At 39.3% G+C, this 17,148-nt stretch overlaps 1 protein-coding gene across 1 annotated transcript in view; it reads right to left on the bottom strand.

Moving 5' to 3' along the window:
- Positions 1 to 4,252: 4,252 nt before the first annotated feature.
- The window catches only part of LOC132981930 (short transient receptor potential channel 7-like), a 46,914-nt gene continuing 34,018 nt past the window's right edge, over positions 4,253 to 17,148 (bottom strand). The window contains exons 8-12 of the mRNA XM_061048070.1: positions 11,696 to 11,891; positions 10,880 to 11,101; positions 6,630 to 6,710; positions 5,767 to 5,842; positions 4,253 to 5,504 (exon numbers count right to left, since the gene is read on the bottom strand). Of these exons, the coding sequence (XP_060904053.1) occupies positions 5,365 to 5,504; positions 5,767 to 5,842; positions 6,630 to 6,710; positions 10,880 to 11,101; positions 11,696 to 11,891 (715 nt within the window). The 3' untranslated portion in view covers positions 4,253 to 5,364. The remainder of the gene's footprint in view (positions 5,505 to 5,766; positions 5,843 to 6,629; positions 6,711 to 10,879; positions 11,102 to 11,695; positions 11,892 to 17,148) is intronic.

Genomic DNA, 17,148 nt, shown 5'->3' with positions numbered 1-17,148 from the left:
TCCATTAATATATGATTAAAACCTCTTTTTTGTTTGTGTGCTAACGAGTCGGCATCCATGGTTTAAATGTGTGTTTTTGACTGACAGTCTGCGGTGTGTGTGTGCATGCATAAGTGAGTACTCACACCTCAATAAGTGCGAAATTTGTGTCGATTTCTGGAAGAGAAGCTGTTTGAGCCCACATATGTGTGTCGAAGCTTCTAATATTATACCACAAGGGCTAAGCTGCTATTTATGTGTGTTTATAAAAGCAAGCAAGCATATTCTTTAAATATGTGTGAGCCTGCTGCTAAGTTTGTCTCCTGAGGGGGCTTCCAGGCAGTAGGCGGGAGTCTAATCTCTCCTTCAAAATCCCTGGAATCCTAGTCTTTCATAAGGCAGGAGGTCACAACACTCACTGCTCTGCTCAGAAAGACAGAGGAAGAGGAAGACAGATGGAGGAGGCATGGACAAGGAGAGAGAGAGAGAGAGAGGGAGGGGAGTATATCATTTAGAAGTGAGGAAAAAAACCTAGTAACTCACATTGACAGAGTGTGTTCTTGGTAAACAGCCTGGAGGGCAAAACTCATATCAGAAGTTTGAGGCAGAGCACTGAAGGAAATTAGAGAATAGAATTTCCTGTGAATTCCCAAAAGCACATGTCCCTCTGACCAGCTCAGTTGCAATGGAGTTAAACAGTAACAGTGTTGACTGCTTTTCTGGACTTAAACTAAGCCTTTTTTTTCTTTTCAGGCAGTGTTTTGGCATTTCTGCTTTATTGGCCTGCATATGTAGAGCAGCAGTGAGTAAAGAGACAGATAAGACAGGAGGAGGAAACAGATATAAAGGATGTGACAATGGTTATAAAACACATTCAACAGCATGTGGAGGAAAGGATGCTCGCCTGATTCTTAAGATAAATATGAAGACACTTATTGCACGCTAAAGGCTGAACCTAGCAAAGGAAAATGATTTAATGCACCACCTACGTCTTTAACCCTAACAAAGGAGAAGACTGCATCAAGTTTTGAACAGTGTAAAGGTAACAAAAAAAAAGAAAAAAGAAAAAGGAACTGTGTCAATAACAGCCTGAACATTGCAAAAGAGAGAGTGGCAGATGAATGATGTGGACTTACTGAGCTCTATTTAATGTCTGGACATACTGTATAGTTTGTTGGAGTGGAGTGAATGTTTACAGAGCTGCTTTAAAGCTTTCAGGATGTCTCTGTAATGCCATGTATGTAAGCACAGCGAACACACTCACACACGCACGCACGCACACACACACACACACACACACACACACACACACACACGTCCTTGTCAGTTCTTTAGGGTTTCTAATGCATCTCTTCAACACACTGCAGGGTGAGCCTCCTCACAAAAGAGCACATTCCAGCCTAGCCTAGCTGCTTATATCTGAACTGCTGAGCGCTGACTCATCCAGAATTATTATTTAGGTAGGGTTAAGCGTTAATATTTACAAATTCTCATTGGTAAATTTGTAGGGTCAGTCACTGGCAGTGGAGCGTTTGCACTGTGCAGAAAACCAGAATGTCAGTATTTTCTTTTCTTTGCAGTAAGTTTCAGTCTAGATTTCTGTTGTAGTATTTAGAAAACTTTCTCTTGTTCACTTGTAAATCTCTCTGAGACATCGCATGTCTGGCATCAGTTTCATGATGGTTGTTAATGTAAAAAAACATTTTTTTTAAAACTCAAATAGTCCTTCCTTATGTTCAAGTATCTGATCATTGAATTATCAGAAACTGTGTCCATGTTTCGAGAAATTAAATTAGCATGTTACTGTTTTTAAGGTGCATGTTGAGGGTTTGTATGTTTCAGTGCTTTTTGGGTGTGAGTTTAAGTAGAAGTTGTGCTGAGCTCTGTGTGAATAGCTTTGAATAGTTAGGACTGAGAAATATGCCTATTATCACTTGCTAAAAGACCCTCTTAAAAAACTGCAATTCACTGTGAATGTTTGTGTGAGTGCTGAGGTTGTGTTACTGAGCCGTGTGTACATAAGTGGCATATGGTGCAATGTGAGTCCAGCAGTTTGCAGATAATAATTATTTAAAGAATGTGTACATATTTATGTGTTTATGTTCATACTGTAGTGCAGTGCAACACAGCAGCTACATGTTCAAAGTGAGGGCTACTGAAGACAAACATGTGAAATTTAAACTCATTAACTTTCAAATAACTGCAACAATCAGCACAAACGCACAGAACATGAATGATCAAACAAGCAGTTTAGAGGTTACTCTCTTTAATCCAAGGATCAAAAATATGACAATTTTCAATACAAGATTTTGCTTTTATCAATATATTTTTACGTACAAGTTAAAAATACAGTATTTCAGGTATTTTTGTCCTGTAGGAGGTGTGAGTCTTAAAACCTTTTCAGGGACACTCTGGTTCTGCACACAGAAAATGATTAGCTACTCTTTCACTCTCGGAACCACACAGGAAAAACATATACAGAAATGTTTGAGTCCAACTATTCATTTAAACCAAATGCTTGTCTCTGAACAACATTTGTGTATCTGAGACAAAATTCATAAACTTAAAATTGCACCTTATATCTCTGAAAGGTGAATTATTTCAACTCTATTTAAAGCCTTCTGATGACAAACATAAACGTCTCTTTAAGAAGAGTGCTTTGGCCAACTACATCCTACGCTCAGGTGTTTAGTTCAGCTTATGATAAACAATGAAAAAAATATATTAATGTTTATAATATATATATATATATGTTTGTGTGTGTGTGTGTGATATGGAAGTAACTAAATACAGGTTCCTGTAATGGATAATGATGTTTAGAGGAACATGATCTGATTCATAGGATGTAAAAAGTCAGCCCTCTAAATGTGTTGATCTGTATAATCGCCCCGCTTATTCTTACCTATGATATTTGATATATTCCATACAATAACAAGATAATACAATCTATCTGATAATCTTTATTTTTGGTGTTATCAAAATAGTTTTGTAAGAGAAGGAGGGCATTGTATTATGTGATGTCATTTAAATCTATTGATTTCATTTAAAACACAAAAGGGGTCACATTTCTGAAGTCTTAAAATGAAATATGAAACATGATATATCTTCATACCAAGTATGCATCTTTATAACTTATGAAGCATTCACTCAAGATAGATAATAATATGCATGATCTCTGCTTGATATATTATTAACAATGAGTTTACGGGCAGTTTTTCTGGTAAAAATCCCAGAATAGTCTGCTGCTACATAGAGGACAGTTACAGTGGCTGTAGTTCTATCTTCATCTGTATATAAGCTGCACAAACATCTCTCCTGAAAGCCCATTCACGGGGGAAGTCAAACACAGTCGTTTAGCTGGTGCAGCAATGTGTCAAATAACACTCTAAGAGAAAAGCAAAACCATAAAATGACTCCATACAGCTTCCACAGGATAATTCCTATGGAAGCTGCATGGTTTTCGCAGTGTTCATAGAAAAATGATTGTTTTGTTGTTCACACAGTCTAAAATATCTCTCCTGTTTTCTCATCTTACCAATGTGTGTTTGCCCCGAAGCCTTCAGACTGAGTAGTTTTCCTGCCTTCATGTTCCCCCTTAAAAGCACTGACCTCCTGCTTTTCCCAGCTGTAAACACAAATCCTGGAGGATGTGTCGCTATTCAGTTGCTATTCTAGAAAAAGTGTTGTGCAAAGATTTTTTTTTTGTGCTGCAGAGGCCCAATAAGCAGGAACATATCCACATAATTTATCCAGGTCTGTTTGTATTGTTTATGGAATTAAAGGGATACTTCACCCATTTGCATTAAGCTTTGCATCATTAGAAACCTGGTAGTATTTTTGAATGGTCGTGCATCCCGCCCTCATTTTCCCCAGAGATGGGAAATCTTTGTATTTCTAAGTCTGAAAAGGAGCTTCCGATGACACAAAAATCGTCATTTTGGTCATTGGAAGCTGTTGCGGTTAGCGGGGTGACACTACAACGCTAGTTCCTCATATTTTCGACCACTGAAGCTACAGACCAATCAGAGATCAGTGGGTGGGAACTCACTCCCAGAATCGAAACTTAACGTCCGCCATATTGCTTGGAAGCTATGCTAACAGGCTCTATGGAGAAAGCTGATAATGGCGAAAAAATATAAATATAGCGATGAGACGGCTGCTACCGACAGGCTGGTCTAGTGTTATGGCTGCTACGACTGCGACACAAGACCGGCCTGTCGGCAGCAACTGTCTCGCCACTATATTGCTATATTGCTGGCCGCCACCGGCCGCTGCCAGCTCAGCAGCCGAGAAATAAGGCCTGTCTGTCGGCGGCGATGAGGACGAGGAGCCCGGGCCGGCTCGAGCTGGGGCGGACTGGTATTGTCGGTGCTCTCACTGTTTGCTTATGGACACAGACATAGAGTCTGTTTTCTGCCAGGAATTTCCAAGATACCAATTCAATTCTGGAAGAAATCTCGGAATCAGTTGAGGAAATGGCCTTATGTGTTGAAGTAAATAGGTCTGGAAATGTTTTTATTACTATATTTCTACTGCTATATTGTATATTTTGGAGAAACTGTAACGATCGAATTTCCCTCTGGGATTAATAAAGTATTTCTGATTCTGATTCTGAAATAGAGGACCTTAGTGGGGGGAGTTTCATCCACATGAGTCAAATAGATACTTTCTGCCTTTTCTTGGTCAAGAAGGCACCAACTTCAAAATTTATTTCACATTTCTACTGCATATATGACCCAATGTCAATACAGATCCATGTTCCAACGGGTGAAGTATCCCTTGAAGTTATTAAAAAACGAGTGGTACCGTAAAAGTCTTCATCTTTGTCTATGTGTATTCTGTCTGTTTCCAGTCTGTGGGTTAAACAACATTTCCACATTTCTGGCAGCATGTGTTTGTTTTTTCTTTTTGAGACATGAAGCTGCAAATATGTATGTCTTTTCATTACACAACATGTGTTATGGACACATTCTACATACCGTTTAAATAAATTTCAAATGACAGGACAACGTTAAATATTTGAGCGAGTTTTAATGACATGTTTTCCCCTTTTTCCTGAATCATTGGACTCCTGATCCGAAGTTGTGCATTGTGTTTGGATGTGCATTAATTAGATAGCCTGCTGTATAAAGGGCTGCGCTGTATCTCCACAGGCATCATGATTATTTTCCTGACAAAGTCAACACAGAGAAGCAAAGTCAGCCTTTCTGTTATGAAAAACATTGGCAGTTTCATTTGCACATCTTTCTTTTTTCTTTACCCCCCCCAACTCTAAATTCTTATAAATAACTACTGACCCTGCTTTTTGCTGCTGCCTTCTCCTGTTGTCACCCTTTTGTTCCTTTTCACCCCCACCCCCTATCTCTCTCTGCCTTGTGAGTCCTGTCAGTGCCTCATGGTGTTCTTGCCAAACTTGTCGCCAAGCTGTTGGATAAGCAGAGCCAGCTCTCCGGCCGCTTGAGATTTTTCCTCCAGGAGCTCGTAGCGGAGGCTGGAAATGTCTTGCTTGATCTCCTTCAGCTCGCCTGCAGCACAAGGTCACACAAAGACACAAAAGTGAGCGCACGTGAGCAAGCAGAGACATGTGTGCAGTCTAGACACTTATGTACAAGGACATGAAACTGTTGTACAGGTGATGCATATGACTATAGGCAGCCAGGCTGTACAATACAATTCATAATACACAGTAAGACCTGTTCAAAATCCAGATTCTCACATATCCTGAAAACAAACTGTCACAATGAAAAAAAGCTGTGGTGGAAGAGATTTAAAAAAATGTTTTTTTACCTTCATTGACTTCATCGCTTTCTTTGTCCACTTGAGCCTTCAGCACGTAACGCTTAATCAGACGCTTCATAATCTTCTACAAGAGGGAGACATTTCATAGAAAGAAGGTGACAAGGTGACGTGACAACACATGTATGCCTCAAGTGAACAAACTTATCCTACTCTAATTACTGGTGTGGAGATATCATGTTTCCTTGGCACACACGCACGCACGCACGCACGCACGCACACGCACGCACACACACACACAGCAATAAAAGAGCAACGTTGTGTCTCACAGACTGAGTGTCTATTGTTGAGTATTGATCTGCAGCCAACAGGGACGTCCTGCAGACGCTGCCGAGGCTCAGGCAGTCAATCTTTGCATGTAGGCAATCTTGATATGGGTCGATACCTGTCACCTCATGTACAAATGTCTAATAGAGTGACATGTGGGTGTGTGGAGTGAAAGGTCTCACGTGTTTCTGTAGTGAAAGTTGAAAAACGGAGCCCGTGTCAAACTCTGAGCACAAGGGTAAAATGTAAGATTTTTCATTTCACTACATATTCAATCCCTTCTTCTTTCAGCTGATATCTTTTAATTCAAACTCTGTTAAATCCCTCTCTTTCCCTTTATCTAATCTCCTGACGTTCCTTATCCTTCTGTCTAGTCTGTCATATTTTTCTTTTACCTCTCCAGACCCCCTCTCATTTCCTCTTTCATTTTTTCTTCCCAAACATTTTCATCACACTGTTGCCCCCCTGACTTTGTGTCTCTAAACCTCTCTCTGTGTGTTGTGAATCTCTGTCACTCAATTTATTCCCATTCTTCCATTCTTGCTCTTTTCCGTGATCTAGCATCTATCCCCGTCTCTCCGTCTTACCTGGTATCTGGTCGGGTGTTTTCTAGACTTTTTGGGGATGAACTCCTCGCCTGGACGTGGATAAGACCTGAAGCGCTCATCCTGAAGAAACAGGGAAGGGAAGGGCACAAACAACAGCAGTTTCATGTAAATTTCACATTTCAAGGTTGAGTGATACTCTATAATGGAAAAGGGTGTTAGCGGAAGCAACACACTAAGAGGCAGGGGGCATTTTGGGTAACACTTTATTTTGATAGTCCGTCTGTTGACACTCAACAAGCTATCAGTAGATATTCAGTTGCATGTCAACAGTGTGTCAGTTGATATTCAACATAACTTTTTCAACAGACAAGTAACAAACATTCAACTAACTATTAGTAGACTATAAGGTGCATTATCAGTAGATATTCAGTTGCATGTCATTTGTTGAGGGATACTGTTGACTTTCAACTGACATATTGATTCAGAGCAGTTGAGTGTCAACTTAAAAGAAGTTGACAATCTACAGATAGTTAGTTGAAAGTCTATCAATAACCTGTTTAAAAGAATAAGAGAGTTGGAAGACACTTTTTTGTAAAATGTTGTAACAACTTGAAATGCACCTTATAGTCTACTGGCAGTAAGTTGAATGTGTATAACTTGTCTGTTGACGAGTCTTGTTGAATATCTACAGATAATGCACCTTATAGTCTACTAATAGTTAGTTGAATGTATGTTACTTGTCTGCTGAAAAAGTTATGTTGAATATCTACTGATAGCTTGTTGAGTGTCAACAGACGGACTATCAAAATTAAGTGTTACCGCATTTTGTGTATCTAGTGCTCACAGATGTCTCCAAAGAGAACACACACAGAGTTATCAGCATCACTTGGCTAAGTGAGTCTCTGTTAACTTACTTCTAGATTCCTTCCACGTACACGACCTTGCTTTGCAGGTTGTGTGTCATTTTGGCAACGCAGTGTCAAAATGAGTTTTAGCTTATGTGTGGACACTCACAACTAGCTGCTACTCTTTATGCACTGAAGCTGCAGAGGCCTGGAGATATCTAACCTAATATATCATTTGGATAAAGGTTTAAGAAAAGGATTTAAAAGCTTTATAACTAAACCTTTTTTTTAATTCAAACATTATGTTGAGATATAACCAGGTCTACAGTAGCAACTTTAGAGTTTAGAGACATGAAATGAACAAAGCATTTTTATTTTTCTGTGTCATAAAAACATCTGATTTGATTATCCAGAGGAGCAGAACTGTACAACATACTGTGTGCATACATTGATAAAAAAATAAATATTGAATGTGTCTGCACTAAATTGGAAAGAGATTCATTCTAAAATGCAAAAAGCATAACAGAAACATTTCATGAGTTCATCATGAGGCACCTTTAATATCCCACACTACTTACAGAGAGTTCACTGATGATGACAATACAACATTTACAAAGTGAAGAGTTCATATATACAATACAATAAAGTCCATGAAAGATTTTGTACATCTGTTCCCTCTCTGATTTCATAACCATGTTTCCATGTTTCTGAATATGATTTGTTTATGCTTGAATCTTGTGTTATTTAAGAGAACAAGATACATATTTTTATGGGTCTAAATGAAGATTTAGTCGTATGAAAATTGTGAATTAACATAAAACACAAAACCATTTTGTTTATAAGCTCACTACTTTATTAAAGCATGAAGGCAACGACTGTTTCATTTTCATGTCAGAAAATACATCTTTCTTTTGTGCAAAGGTTTTCCAACAGTCTTTGTTTTGTACTCTCTGACTTATTCTCTATCAATAAGCTGCCACGCTTCCTTCATTTAGTGATTTCAGTTTGTTTGCTTCTGGCAAGAAATTAATTCTCCTCATTACTGTGAATATATGAAAGATATTTTCACCATAGGGCAGGAACCTCAATTACTGAATGCAAGAAAACACACACACACACACACACACACACACACACACACACACACACACACACACACACACACACACACACACACACACACACTTAAAGCAACTTTTACTCGTTATCAAATCTACACACAAATGATCGATAAGAAATAAATGACCAGTGGGTCAGCTTCTCTTTCACACATTCAATCCGGTCATTCAAATGTGTGTGTGACCAACAACTGACTTGCTTATCTTTGTGAAAATGTTCAGCTTCAGACTTCAGTCATGAGCTTTAGTACATCCATCCCCAAACAGGGGATGTTCCACATGAAATATACATGGACAAAAAGACAGAAAGATGGAAATTACTGATTCAGAAAAACAATGCCGTCTTCTCCATATCTCACTTGACATTTTCAGAGCTGAACTGTGGACATGTGAAAGCTTATGTATTGATCGCTTGCTGCACCTGCTTGGCTCTGCAGTTAAACTGTCAGAGCTGCACAGAACTTTAAGAGCTCACAGAGGCAGCAGGGTGTATCCCATCTTGTCCGCATCCAAAAGCTGCCCAACCATTAGAGCAAGCACAGGCAGATCTGGCGGCCTGACTAATGGCTCAGCGAGGCACTGAGGTGAACCTTTGAGCCGAGGAATCAGACAGAGGAAATGGCTGCAGAAAAACACCAGCACCAAGATGGATTCTGTGTTAAATGGCCTGTACTATTTTTTTCCATGCATGACTTTCTTTTCATTACAGTGATTTTATTTAGATTGACAATTCTTAAGAGGAAAATGAATGAAGCTTAAGTCCCATCCCATACAGTATGCCGTCGGCAGGAATAACTTGTTCTTCATGGGTCTAAGCCTTAAAGGAGCAATATGTAACTCTGACACCTAACGTTTAAAATAGGTACTGCAGTCTAAATCAAAACATTGAAGAGCGTTTCTCCCGCCTGCTCCTCCTTAGAGTCAAGTTGCCATGTCGTGGACACTGAAGCTTCAGTATTTATCTAGCTCTATATTGGTCTTAAAACCTTTCCGTGTTTCAACCTCTCTCCATTTTTCAAAGACATCTGCATTATTTATCCTAGCTTTACCACGTTTCTGTTCGTGGCGCTTATCAGAGTAACAGTTTGCTTGCCCGCTTTTATTGCTGTTACACCTGTTGGTTTGCCGTCAGCCTGATAAACTAAGGAGGGTCCAAAACGGCCGTGTGTGGCTGCCTGAAAACCGCCTACCTTCTCTGGTAAAAACATAAACAGAACATTTCACACTGGAATCTAAACTTAAGAGCAGCAAATAATGGCTGCTGCATTGATGACAGAGAAGCCAGCACTTCAACATAGCATGTTTCCTTAATGTCTGATGATAAAGTAAGGTCATTTTACGATTTAATTAAGCATATATCTTACATATTGGAACTTTAAGGGTTAGTTTAGTTGTTTTATGAGGGGTTGTATCAAGTATTATTCGTAAGTCAGTGTATTGTCGACAGTAAATGGCTGTCAACACAGCCTCTGTGCACCACTGTGGACTCAGTTCGGATAAATTAGTGTTTTATCCTTTTAGATAAGTCCCATCATAAAGAAATTAGTTCACATGAGCGCTATATTTTGAAGATTTTCAATGCTTCAGTTAGCCATCAGCAAGCCCTTTTCTTTTTAATCTATGTTTCGATCCCAGTAAAGCCATCTGAGGACATTGGACATATTATATATGCTGATGATCCAGTCATTTCCAGTAATGCTTCCAACATAAAACATACACATTCAAGTTTGAGATCCTAAGGGGTAAATTATTGAGCTTCTCCTTTACCCTTATATCCAGAAGCCACATAAAAACAAACAAACAAAAATCATTGAGCTGAGGAAGGGCCAGTAAAATAGGAAAATCTGGATATAAATTACACTGGTTGTAAGTGTGTCTGCCATTGCGGAAAAATGTACCATTAAAAAAATCGAATTCACAAAAGCAATGAGAGTAAACTTGAGACGCAACTAAAAGAAAAAGCTGGTACTTGCTATCATATCATAATATAATATTAATTTCTTCTGCACATGAGATGCTGAAAGGAGGCAGAAAAACAACTTGCATATAATTAGATTATTGGAGGGGCCAATAATTACCACAGCTCCTGTAAAATGGTGGAATATTTGATCAGAAGCACTAGCAAAATTAGCAAATTTGAACAGATACTGCAGCTGTGTTTGAAAAATCATAAATTATGTATTCATCACAATGTGAAAAACAACGCCAGCCAAATCGCTGTTTCCGGTGCCACCCTGTAGATTAATCTGTGCAGAAATCCTAACATATGGTTTGTGTCTGTGGTTTGTCATGAGATTATAGGAATCAAAGAGATCCTGTCACTGACCTTGGCCTGTGAGTTGAGCATCCCCAGCTCCAGCTCGTTGCTATGGAGAGGGCTGTTAGCCTTGCAGAGGTGTACCAGGCATGACTTGATGCGGAGGACCAGGTAATAGAAGGACTTTGGACTGGGGACCAGGTTATAGGGGGCGGGCAGGGTGCGGCCCTCGTCAAAGTAAGAGAGCCACAACTTAGCTCGGGCGAACTTCCACTCGACATCGGCATCCTCCTGCAGGCACAAAGAGAGAGAGCGGAACAGAGTGTTAAATAAAAGGAGTGTGGCGGTTGAGAAGAAACAAAAGCTGATTTCAGAAACCATTGAGATACTTTCACTCAGGAAATTTGACCCCATACTATATACAATAAGGTACTCTACAATACAATAGCTGCATGTTATTACAAGTAACTTTTGTTTAAGCTGTTTTCAAAGTTAAAGCAGAGTCAATGTGTTCACATGCCTGGGCAATAAAACCTGAGTCTCATTCTGATCTTATGCTTATTAAAATTATTCGCACAATCAAATGAATCATTAAATTACATTTGAATACTTTTACATGAACAAAATGACATTCAGTTGGGATGAGAGAAATTATTTGGAGTTACAAAACTGTATAATTGTTTTTAGCTCAGCCTTTGCAACAACTTTTCCAGTGTGACTCCTGTATCAAGTTTGTATTCAGTGTCTTTGTTTTCAGCCGCTGTATTGACCGTGTATGCCTCTTGGTATTTTCTAGTCACTCCCTAATCTTCCTGCAGACACATAGGTGATCAATAATCAAATCATTATTGACCTGCTGACATTATCCAAACTTTGATTCTGTACCTCTATCTCCTGGTAGGAGCTGTTGATCATGGCGATGAGCATGTTCAGGAGGACGACAACCATAGTGACGTTATAGACTCCGTACAGCACGTAGCCGATGTTCTCGATGAACTTATGGTCGTACTTGAGCACCACCGAGATCACTTCAGACAGCCCGAAGATGGACCAGAAAAGGGTCTTAAAACTCTCCTCCACCCTGCAAGAAAGAAGATGTAGCTGTAAGCAAACAGTGAATGACAGCCAATAACACACTAAATGCAGGATAAAGTGGTGGGGCTTATGAGGTGGCACTGATGAAATACCTGATGAGTCATGTCCAATTACATCACATCATCCCTTTTATTTCTTGCACACACAAATGAAAACACATTAACCTCCTCTCACATATACTGCTCTACAAATACACACACAAAAACATGTTTTATTGCTGCATAAAAAGAAGAAAATGACTCAACTTAAGCTTTTATAAAAATGATTAGTCTATAAGTCTAAAACCTGTTCTGTTGACTTTTGTGCTGAATAAACACAAAAATAAACTGATCTTTCAAAAACAATTCAAATTCCTTTTTATCGCCATTGTATAAATTAAATGTGTAAGTGCTAAGTTTCTTTAGGTGCATTAGTAAAGATCAATGATGAAACATTTCATCCCAGGTTTAAAACAACACGCACGCACGCACGCACGCACGCACGCACACACACACACACACACACACACACACCACGTGATCAATATATGAATGAATGACGTTTTAAATGGACTTTTAGACGGAGAAAACAAAGAGCAGTGGTGGTTGACATACAAGGTTCTTAAGCTCTATATCCCCTCCTGACAATCACCATAGATCAAGCACAGCTAATGTTGTTACATTAAATAATATGTGTCCTTTTTCCTGAAGTAGACCCTCATATCTGCGTTCAGCAAGAGGGATCATTCACCAAGCGCATGCACAGCCCATGAACATTGACATTCAGGTATATGTCTGCCATTAAATATTCCATGAGTAGCACTAGCTGGCATGCAGGGGGTTGGAGATGACGGCAGGGGCCTCAGTGGGGAGGGAAGAGCTGCCAGGTTGGATTGCTGGAGGGGCTGGAGATGGAGGGGGGCTGCTGGATGAGAAGATCTGTGGGATCCTGCATTTTTTGGAGGGTGAGTTGGAGGGTGAAGAAGAACTGTTTCATTGAAAAGCAGAGCGGCAAGTGAAGGCAGGGAAAGACACAAACACACACACACACACACACACACACACACACACACACAGCAGAGATTCCTGAGCTCCACCCTTTGAGAAGGAATCCTAAACACACTCTTTAACCTTCAACACCAGACCTCTGCGTGCTCTCTGCCTTTCTCACTCAGCTAAGAATGTGCTCTGCCAAAGTGCATCGCGTTTTCTTCAAGGAAAAAACAGAAAGTAACACCACCTGGAAGACATTCTGTTGAAGCTCTGTAATTACTTGGGTATTTAAAGCAACCATTACTCTCTCTTCTTCTTACTTTCAGGATAGAGCAACCTTATTCATTGTTGCTCCTCATTTGAAAGTCTCCTCAGTGACTCCATTTATTATAATGGCCTTTGCTACTCTGTCTGCAGTTTTCTGTGCATTACTGAACTGTAACCAAATAGCATGATAATTGCTCAGAACAAACCATGTGTTCATAATTTCAACCTCTGAATAGATCGATTATCATATAAACTTCGAACACAAGCCCTCACATGGAAAATTGTTCCCTTTTTCATTGAATTCAATTCAATTCAAAAAACTTTATTTGTCCCCGGTGGGCAATTCAAAGATTTCTGCATGTTAACATGATTTTCACGTTTTTTTTTTAACTGTTGGGCCTTTTGGGCTTTTATTTAGAGAAAAGACAGTCGATAGAGTCAGAAATCAGGGAGAGAGAGAGTGGAGAATGACAGGAAAGAGGCCACAGGTCGGACTCAAGCCCGGGCCGCCCGCTTGGAGGGCCACAGCCTCCGTATATGGGGCATGCACAAACCACTAGGCTACCAGTGCCCTGCATGTTTACATGACTTGACAGTCTGATCACATGTCAACAAGGCAGATGTCTTTATGCACAAGATCGCTACATTGATCATTTGGGTATGAAGGTTGTGCACAGACCACGAGAGAATGTTGAATGTTACACTGAATGTAATCAGCAGGAATAAAACGCTTTCCGTAATGAATAATTGCTGCCATGAATGTAACTCAAAACCCCAGATAACTCTTCCCTCAGAACCTTAAGGCCATATAATGTGCTTTCAGTCATGGTATCCTACATGAACTCACACTTTTTCTGTAAATGTTAGATAAGACTAAATTATTCCACATATTTTTTCTCTTACTGTTTTTTTCTTGTGTGAAAACAAAACAAGACTTTGCATTACTAAGTACTTTGTTGTTGTTAGCAGGTTTTTGCCACAGATGAACTATGGCTGGCCAAAGGTTAAATAACAATGGTTATCTTTCATTGGGAGTTACATCCTGTCTTCAGGAAACAGCGACAAGTCTTACGTTCCCCTGCTCACTCTGCTTTTATACCTTACTTCACATACTGTATAAAGTCATGCATCATACCTGCACGAGTGTTTGGAACCTGCTTGAGAGGTGAAAAAGTTTTGCTTGCTATCAGCGGTTTAGGTGGTGACTGACGGAAACATGTAATCCCCTCTGGGCTTCGAGTAGCTGTCTGCACTTGTTGTTGAGACAGTTCATTACTACAAATCAGTAAACTCGACACTCAACCTGACTCGACCACTGCTGATACCTCTTCTCTCACAGACTCGCAGTTCTCAAAACTTCCTGTGCAGAGTGTACAAAACCAACAAGACCCTCTGGGGGGGGGGACAGGGCTAGATTTGTTCATGCAGCAGTCACACAGCAGATTTGATGCTTGTTACACTGTTAGCCGGGAGATATTCTACTGCTTTTTAGTGTTTGCATTGAATTTTGTATTTGTTTATTGTTCCAGGCCTTTAAGTTTTTTTCTTTTCACATCAGTAGATAAAAAAAAAACCTTGAAGGTAATAATAGAACTATGTAGCCTTTAAGGTTGTATTTTTACTGTTTTTCTTCCAATAATTACCTGCATATCATCTTTGTATGACCTGCACTAATGTGATCTTGAAAAAAAAAATAATAACACTCGAACCTCGCAGCACTAAGTGAATTGTCCTTTGTCCTTGCCCTTGACCCCTGCCCTCTCTAAATGTAAAGACAGTTTTCCCATTTCTCATCAATAACATTTAAACTGTTTTGTCCATGAAAGAAGAATTGATAAATGCTAATAAAAACATACACCGTTAGAGGTAACAAGGCATTGATTCACTTAAATGATCCGACACACTCGTGTTTCATGCTGAGACTAATCACAATATGAATCTGCTTCTGACCAGACGACATGCAGCGAACCCAAGTAATCATAGAAAGAATCCAGAACCAGAATGACATTTGAACAGTTTGACACCACCTCATCTGTTTAGTTAATAACTACTTTGGGAGAGAAGTGTCTCTCTCTTGGTTCACATGGCTGCAGATAAATGATAACTCATCACAGTGACACAGCGCTCTGGAGTAAACACACACACAGTCACAAACATTAATAGTAGTTTTTTTAGTGGTATCCGTCTTTTTTGTTGCTGTACCACATAGCCCCAACATCAGACAGACTATTGCTGTGAGACCTGAAGCACCAGAAGGATACAACAATACTCACTCACTATTCACATCACACACATCCACATCGCTTTCTCGCAATCACAAGCGCCGGGGAAGGTGATTCTGGTGGAGTTGCCTTGAAAATCAGTTATTTTCATCCTTCTTTCCTTTAATAATGTCTCATCGCTTATCTGGAGCCTCTCTTTACTAGATAAAGATGCTTTCCAGTGGCTTTGAAATATGAAACAAAATAAAAAAAGGGGGACAATTATCTGCTCTCGATGATGTTATATCCTCATTATCTTTTTAATCAAATTATCCTGTCTTCCAGCTCTTCTTTCCACTCGTGTGAAATGCTTGCTCGTTATAGAATTTCAGGTTTCCAAAATGTGATTGTAGATAATGATGAAGGGCTTTGTTCCAGGCCCTGTTAATGTGTTATTAAACCAGACACTGGCAGAGACAAACATACACACACAATTAGACACACAATATACACAATTATGACATGAATGTGTTAGAAGTACACTTATACTATAGTCAATGGTGTTTTAATGATTTGGAAGCAACGACTAATATGATGTTCTTCTGCATTTAACTGAGAGCAATCATAGCTAGCAAAAAAACAAATTTTTAAGGCATCTTTTAAAAAGGTAACAAAGTCAAAAAAATAGACAACAGAGCCAGATGTCCAGTATAGATCAACACACACACACACACACACACACACACACACACACACACACACACACACACACACACACACACACACACACACACACACACACACACACAGACACAAGCACCAATACATCTCATTACTCCTTAGATTAGATTACATATAATTTATCTTACATGGACATCACAATCACATTGGACAAACCAGATGCATTGCTTGAGTGTTTTAGCACACATGCTAATCCTCAACATGTGTCCACATGAGGATTTTGTGAGAAAAAAAGCACTAATAAAGAGAATTCATATTATAGTAGAAAGAGAGAGAAAGGAGGAGAGAGAGACAGAGAAGCTAAGATGTAAAATAATAATATAATGAAAACAGAGATACAAAGATATAAATGTATGAATTACATTCATGTGTAAGCTATAAAACAATAAAACAAAGGCATTTTTAGCCATTGTTTGAGTCCTCTGTTAAAAGCATTACTGTTGGTCTCCAGTTTTAAGCGGGTAGGTAGAGCGTTCCACACCTTTGCAGAGAAATCAGACTGACCAAAAGTACATTGGGACCAGACAATCATCATTGATGGAGGCTCGTGAGATTGTTCTGTAACAACCTAACTCAAAGTCACCATATTGTAATATTTCTACATGTCTCTATACGATAGGTAGAACTTGTGTTGCACATTGCGCTGTTGCTCTGTTTGGACCATATTAAAAATACTATGAGCAATGCATACATCCAAGTGAACGTTATTCTGTGCTAAAGCTTCATGATAAAGAAAATGACATGCAGTATGGGCACAAGGTTTGCCATAGTAATTATTGAATTTGCCTTTAGTTATGTATAGGATAAACAGTACTACATTTTAGCATTAAAATTTTTAATATATTTGAATATTGAAATGATAGAGCATACACATTTGAATGGGATTAGAGAGAAATATCTGCAGCCCTAGTCCTATCTGCCCTATCTCTAAATGACAAGGAAATGCTGTTTTTTTACTCATTACATCCATCTGAGGAGAACTTGTTAATCTGTTTCTGGTGAGTCTCGATTCATCTGTAAACAATAAGTTACACAAAGGCTTCACTCCGGCTTACTTCAACGG

The sequence above is a fragment of the Labrus mixtus genome, chromosome 10 (assembly GCF_963584025.1).
Source record: "Labrus mixtus chromosome 10, fLabMix1.1, whole genome shotgun sequence".
NCBI classification, from domain to species: domain Eukaryota; kingdom Metazoa; phylum Chordata; class Actinopteri; order Labriformes; family Labridae; genus Labrus; species Labrus mixtus.
The sequence above is the reverse complement of the archived record's forward strand: the minus strand, read 5'-3'. Positions and strand labels throughout refer to the sequence as shown.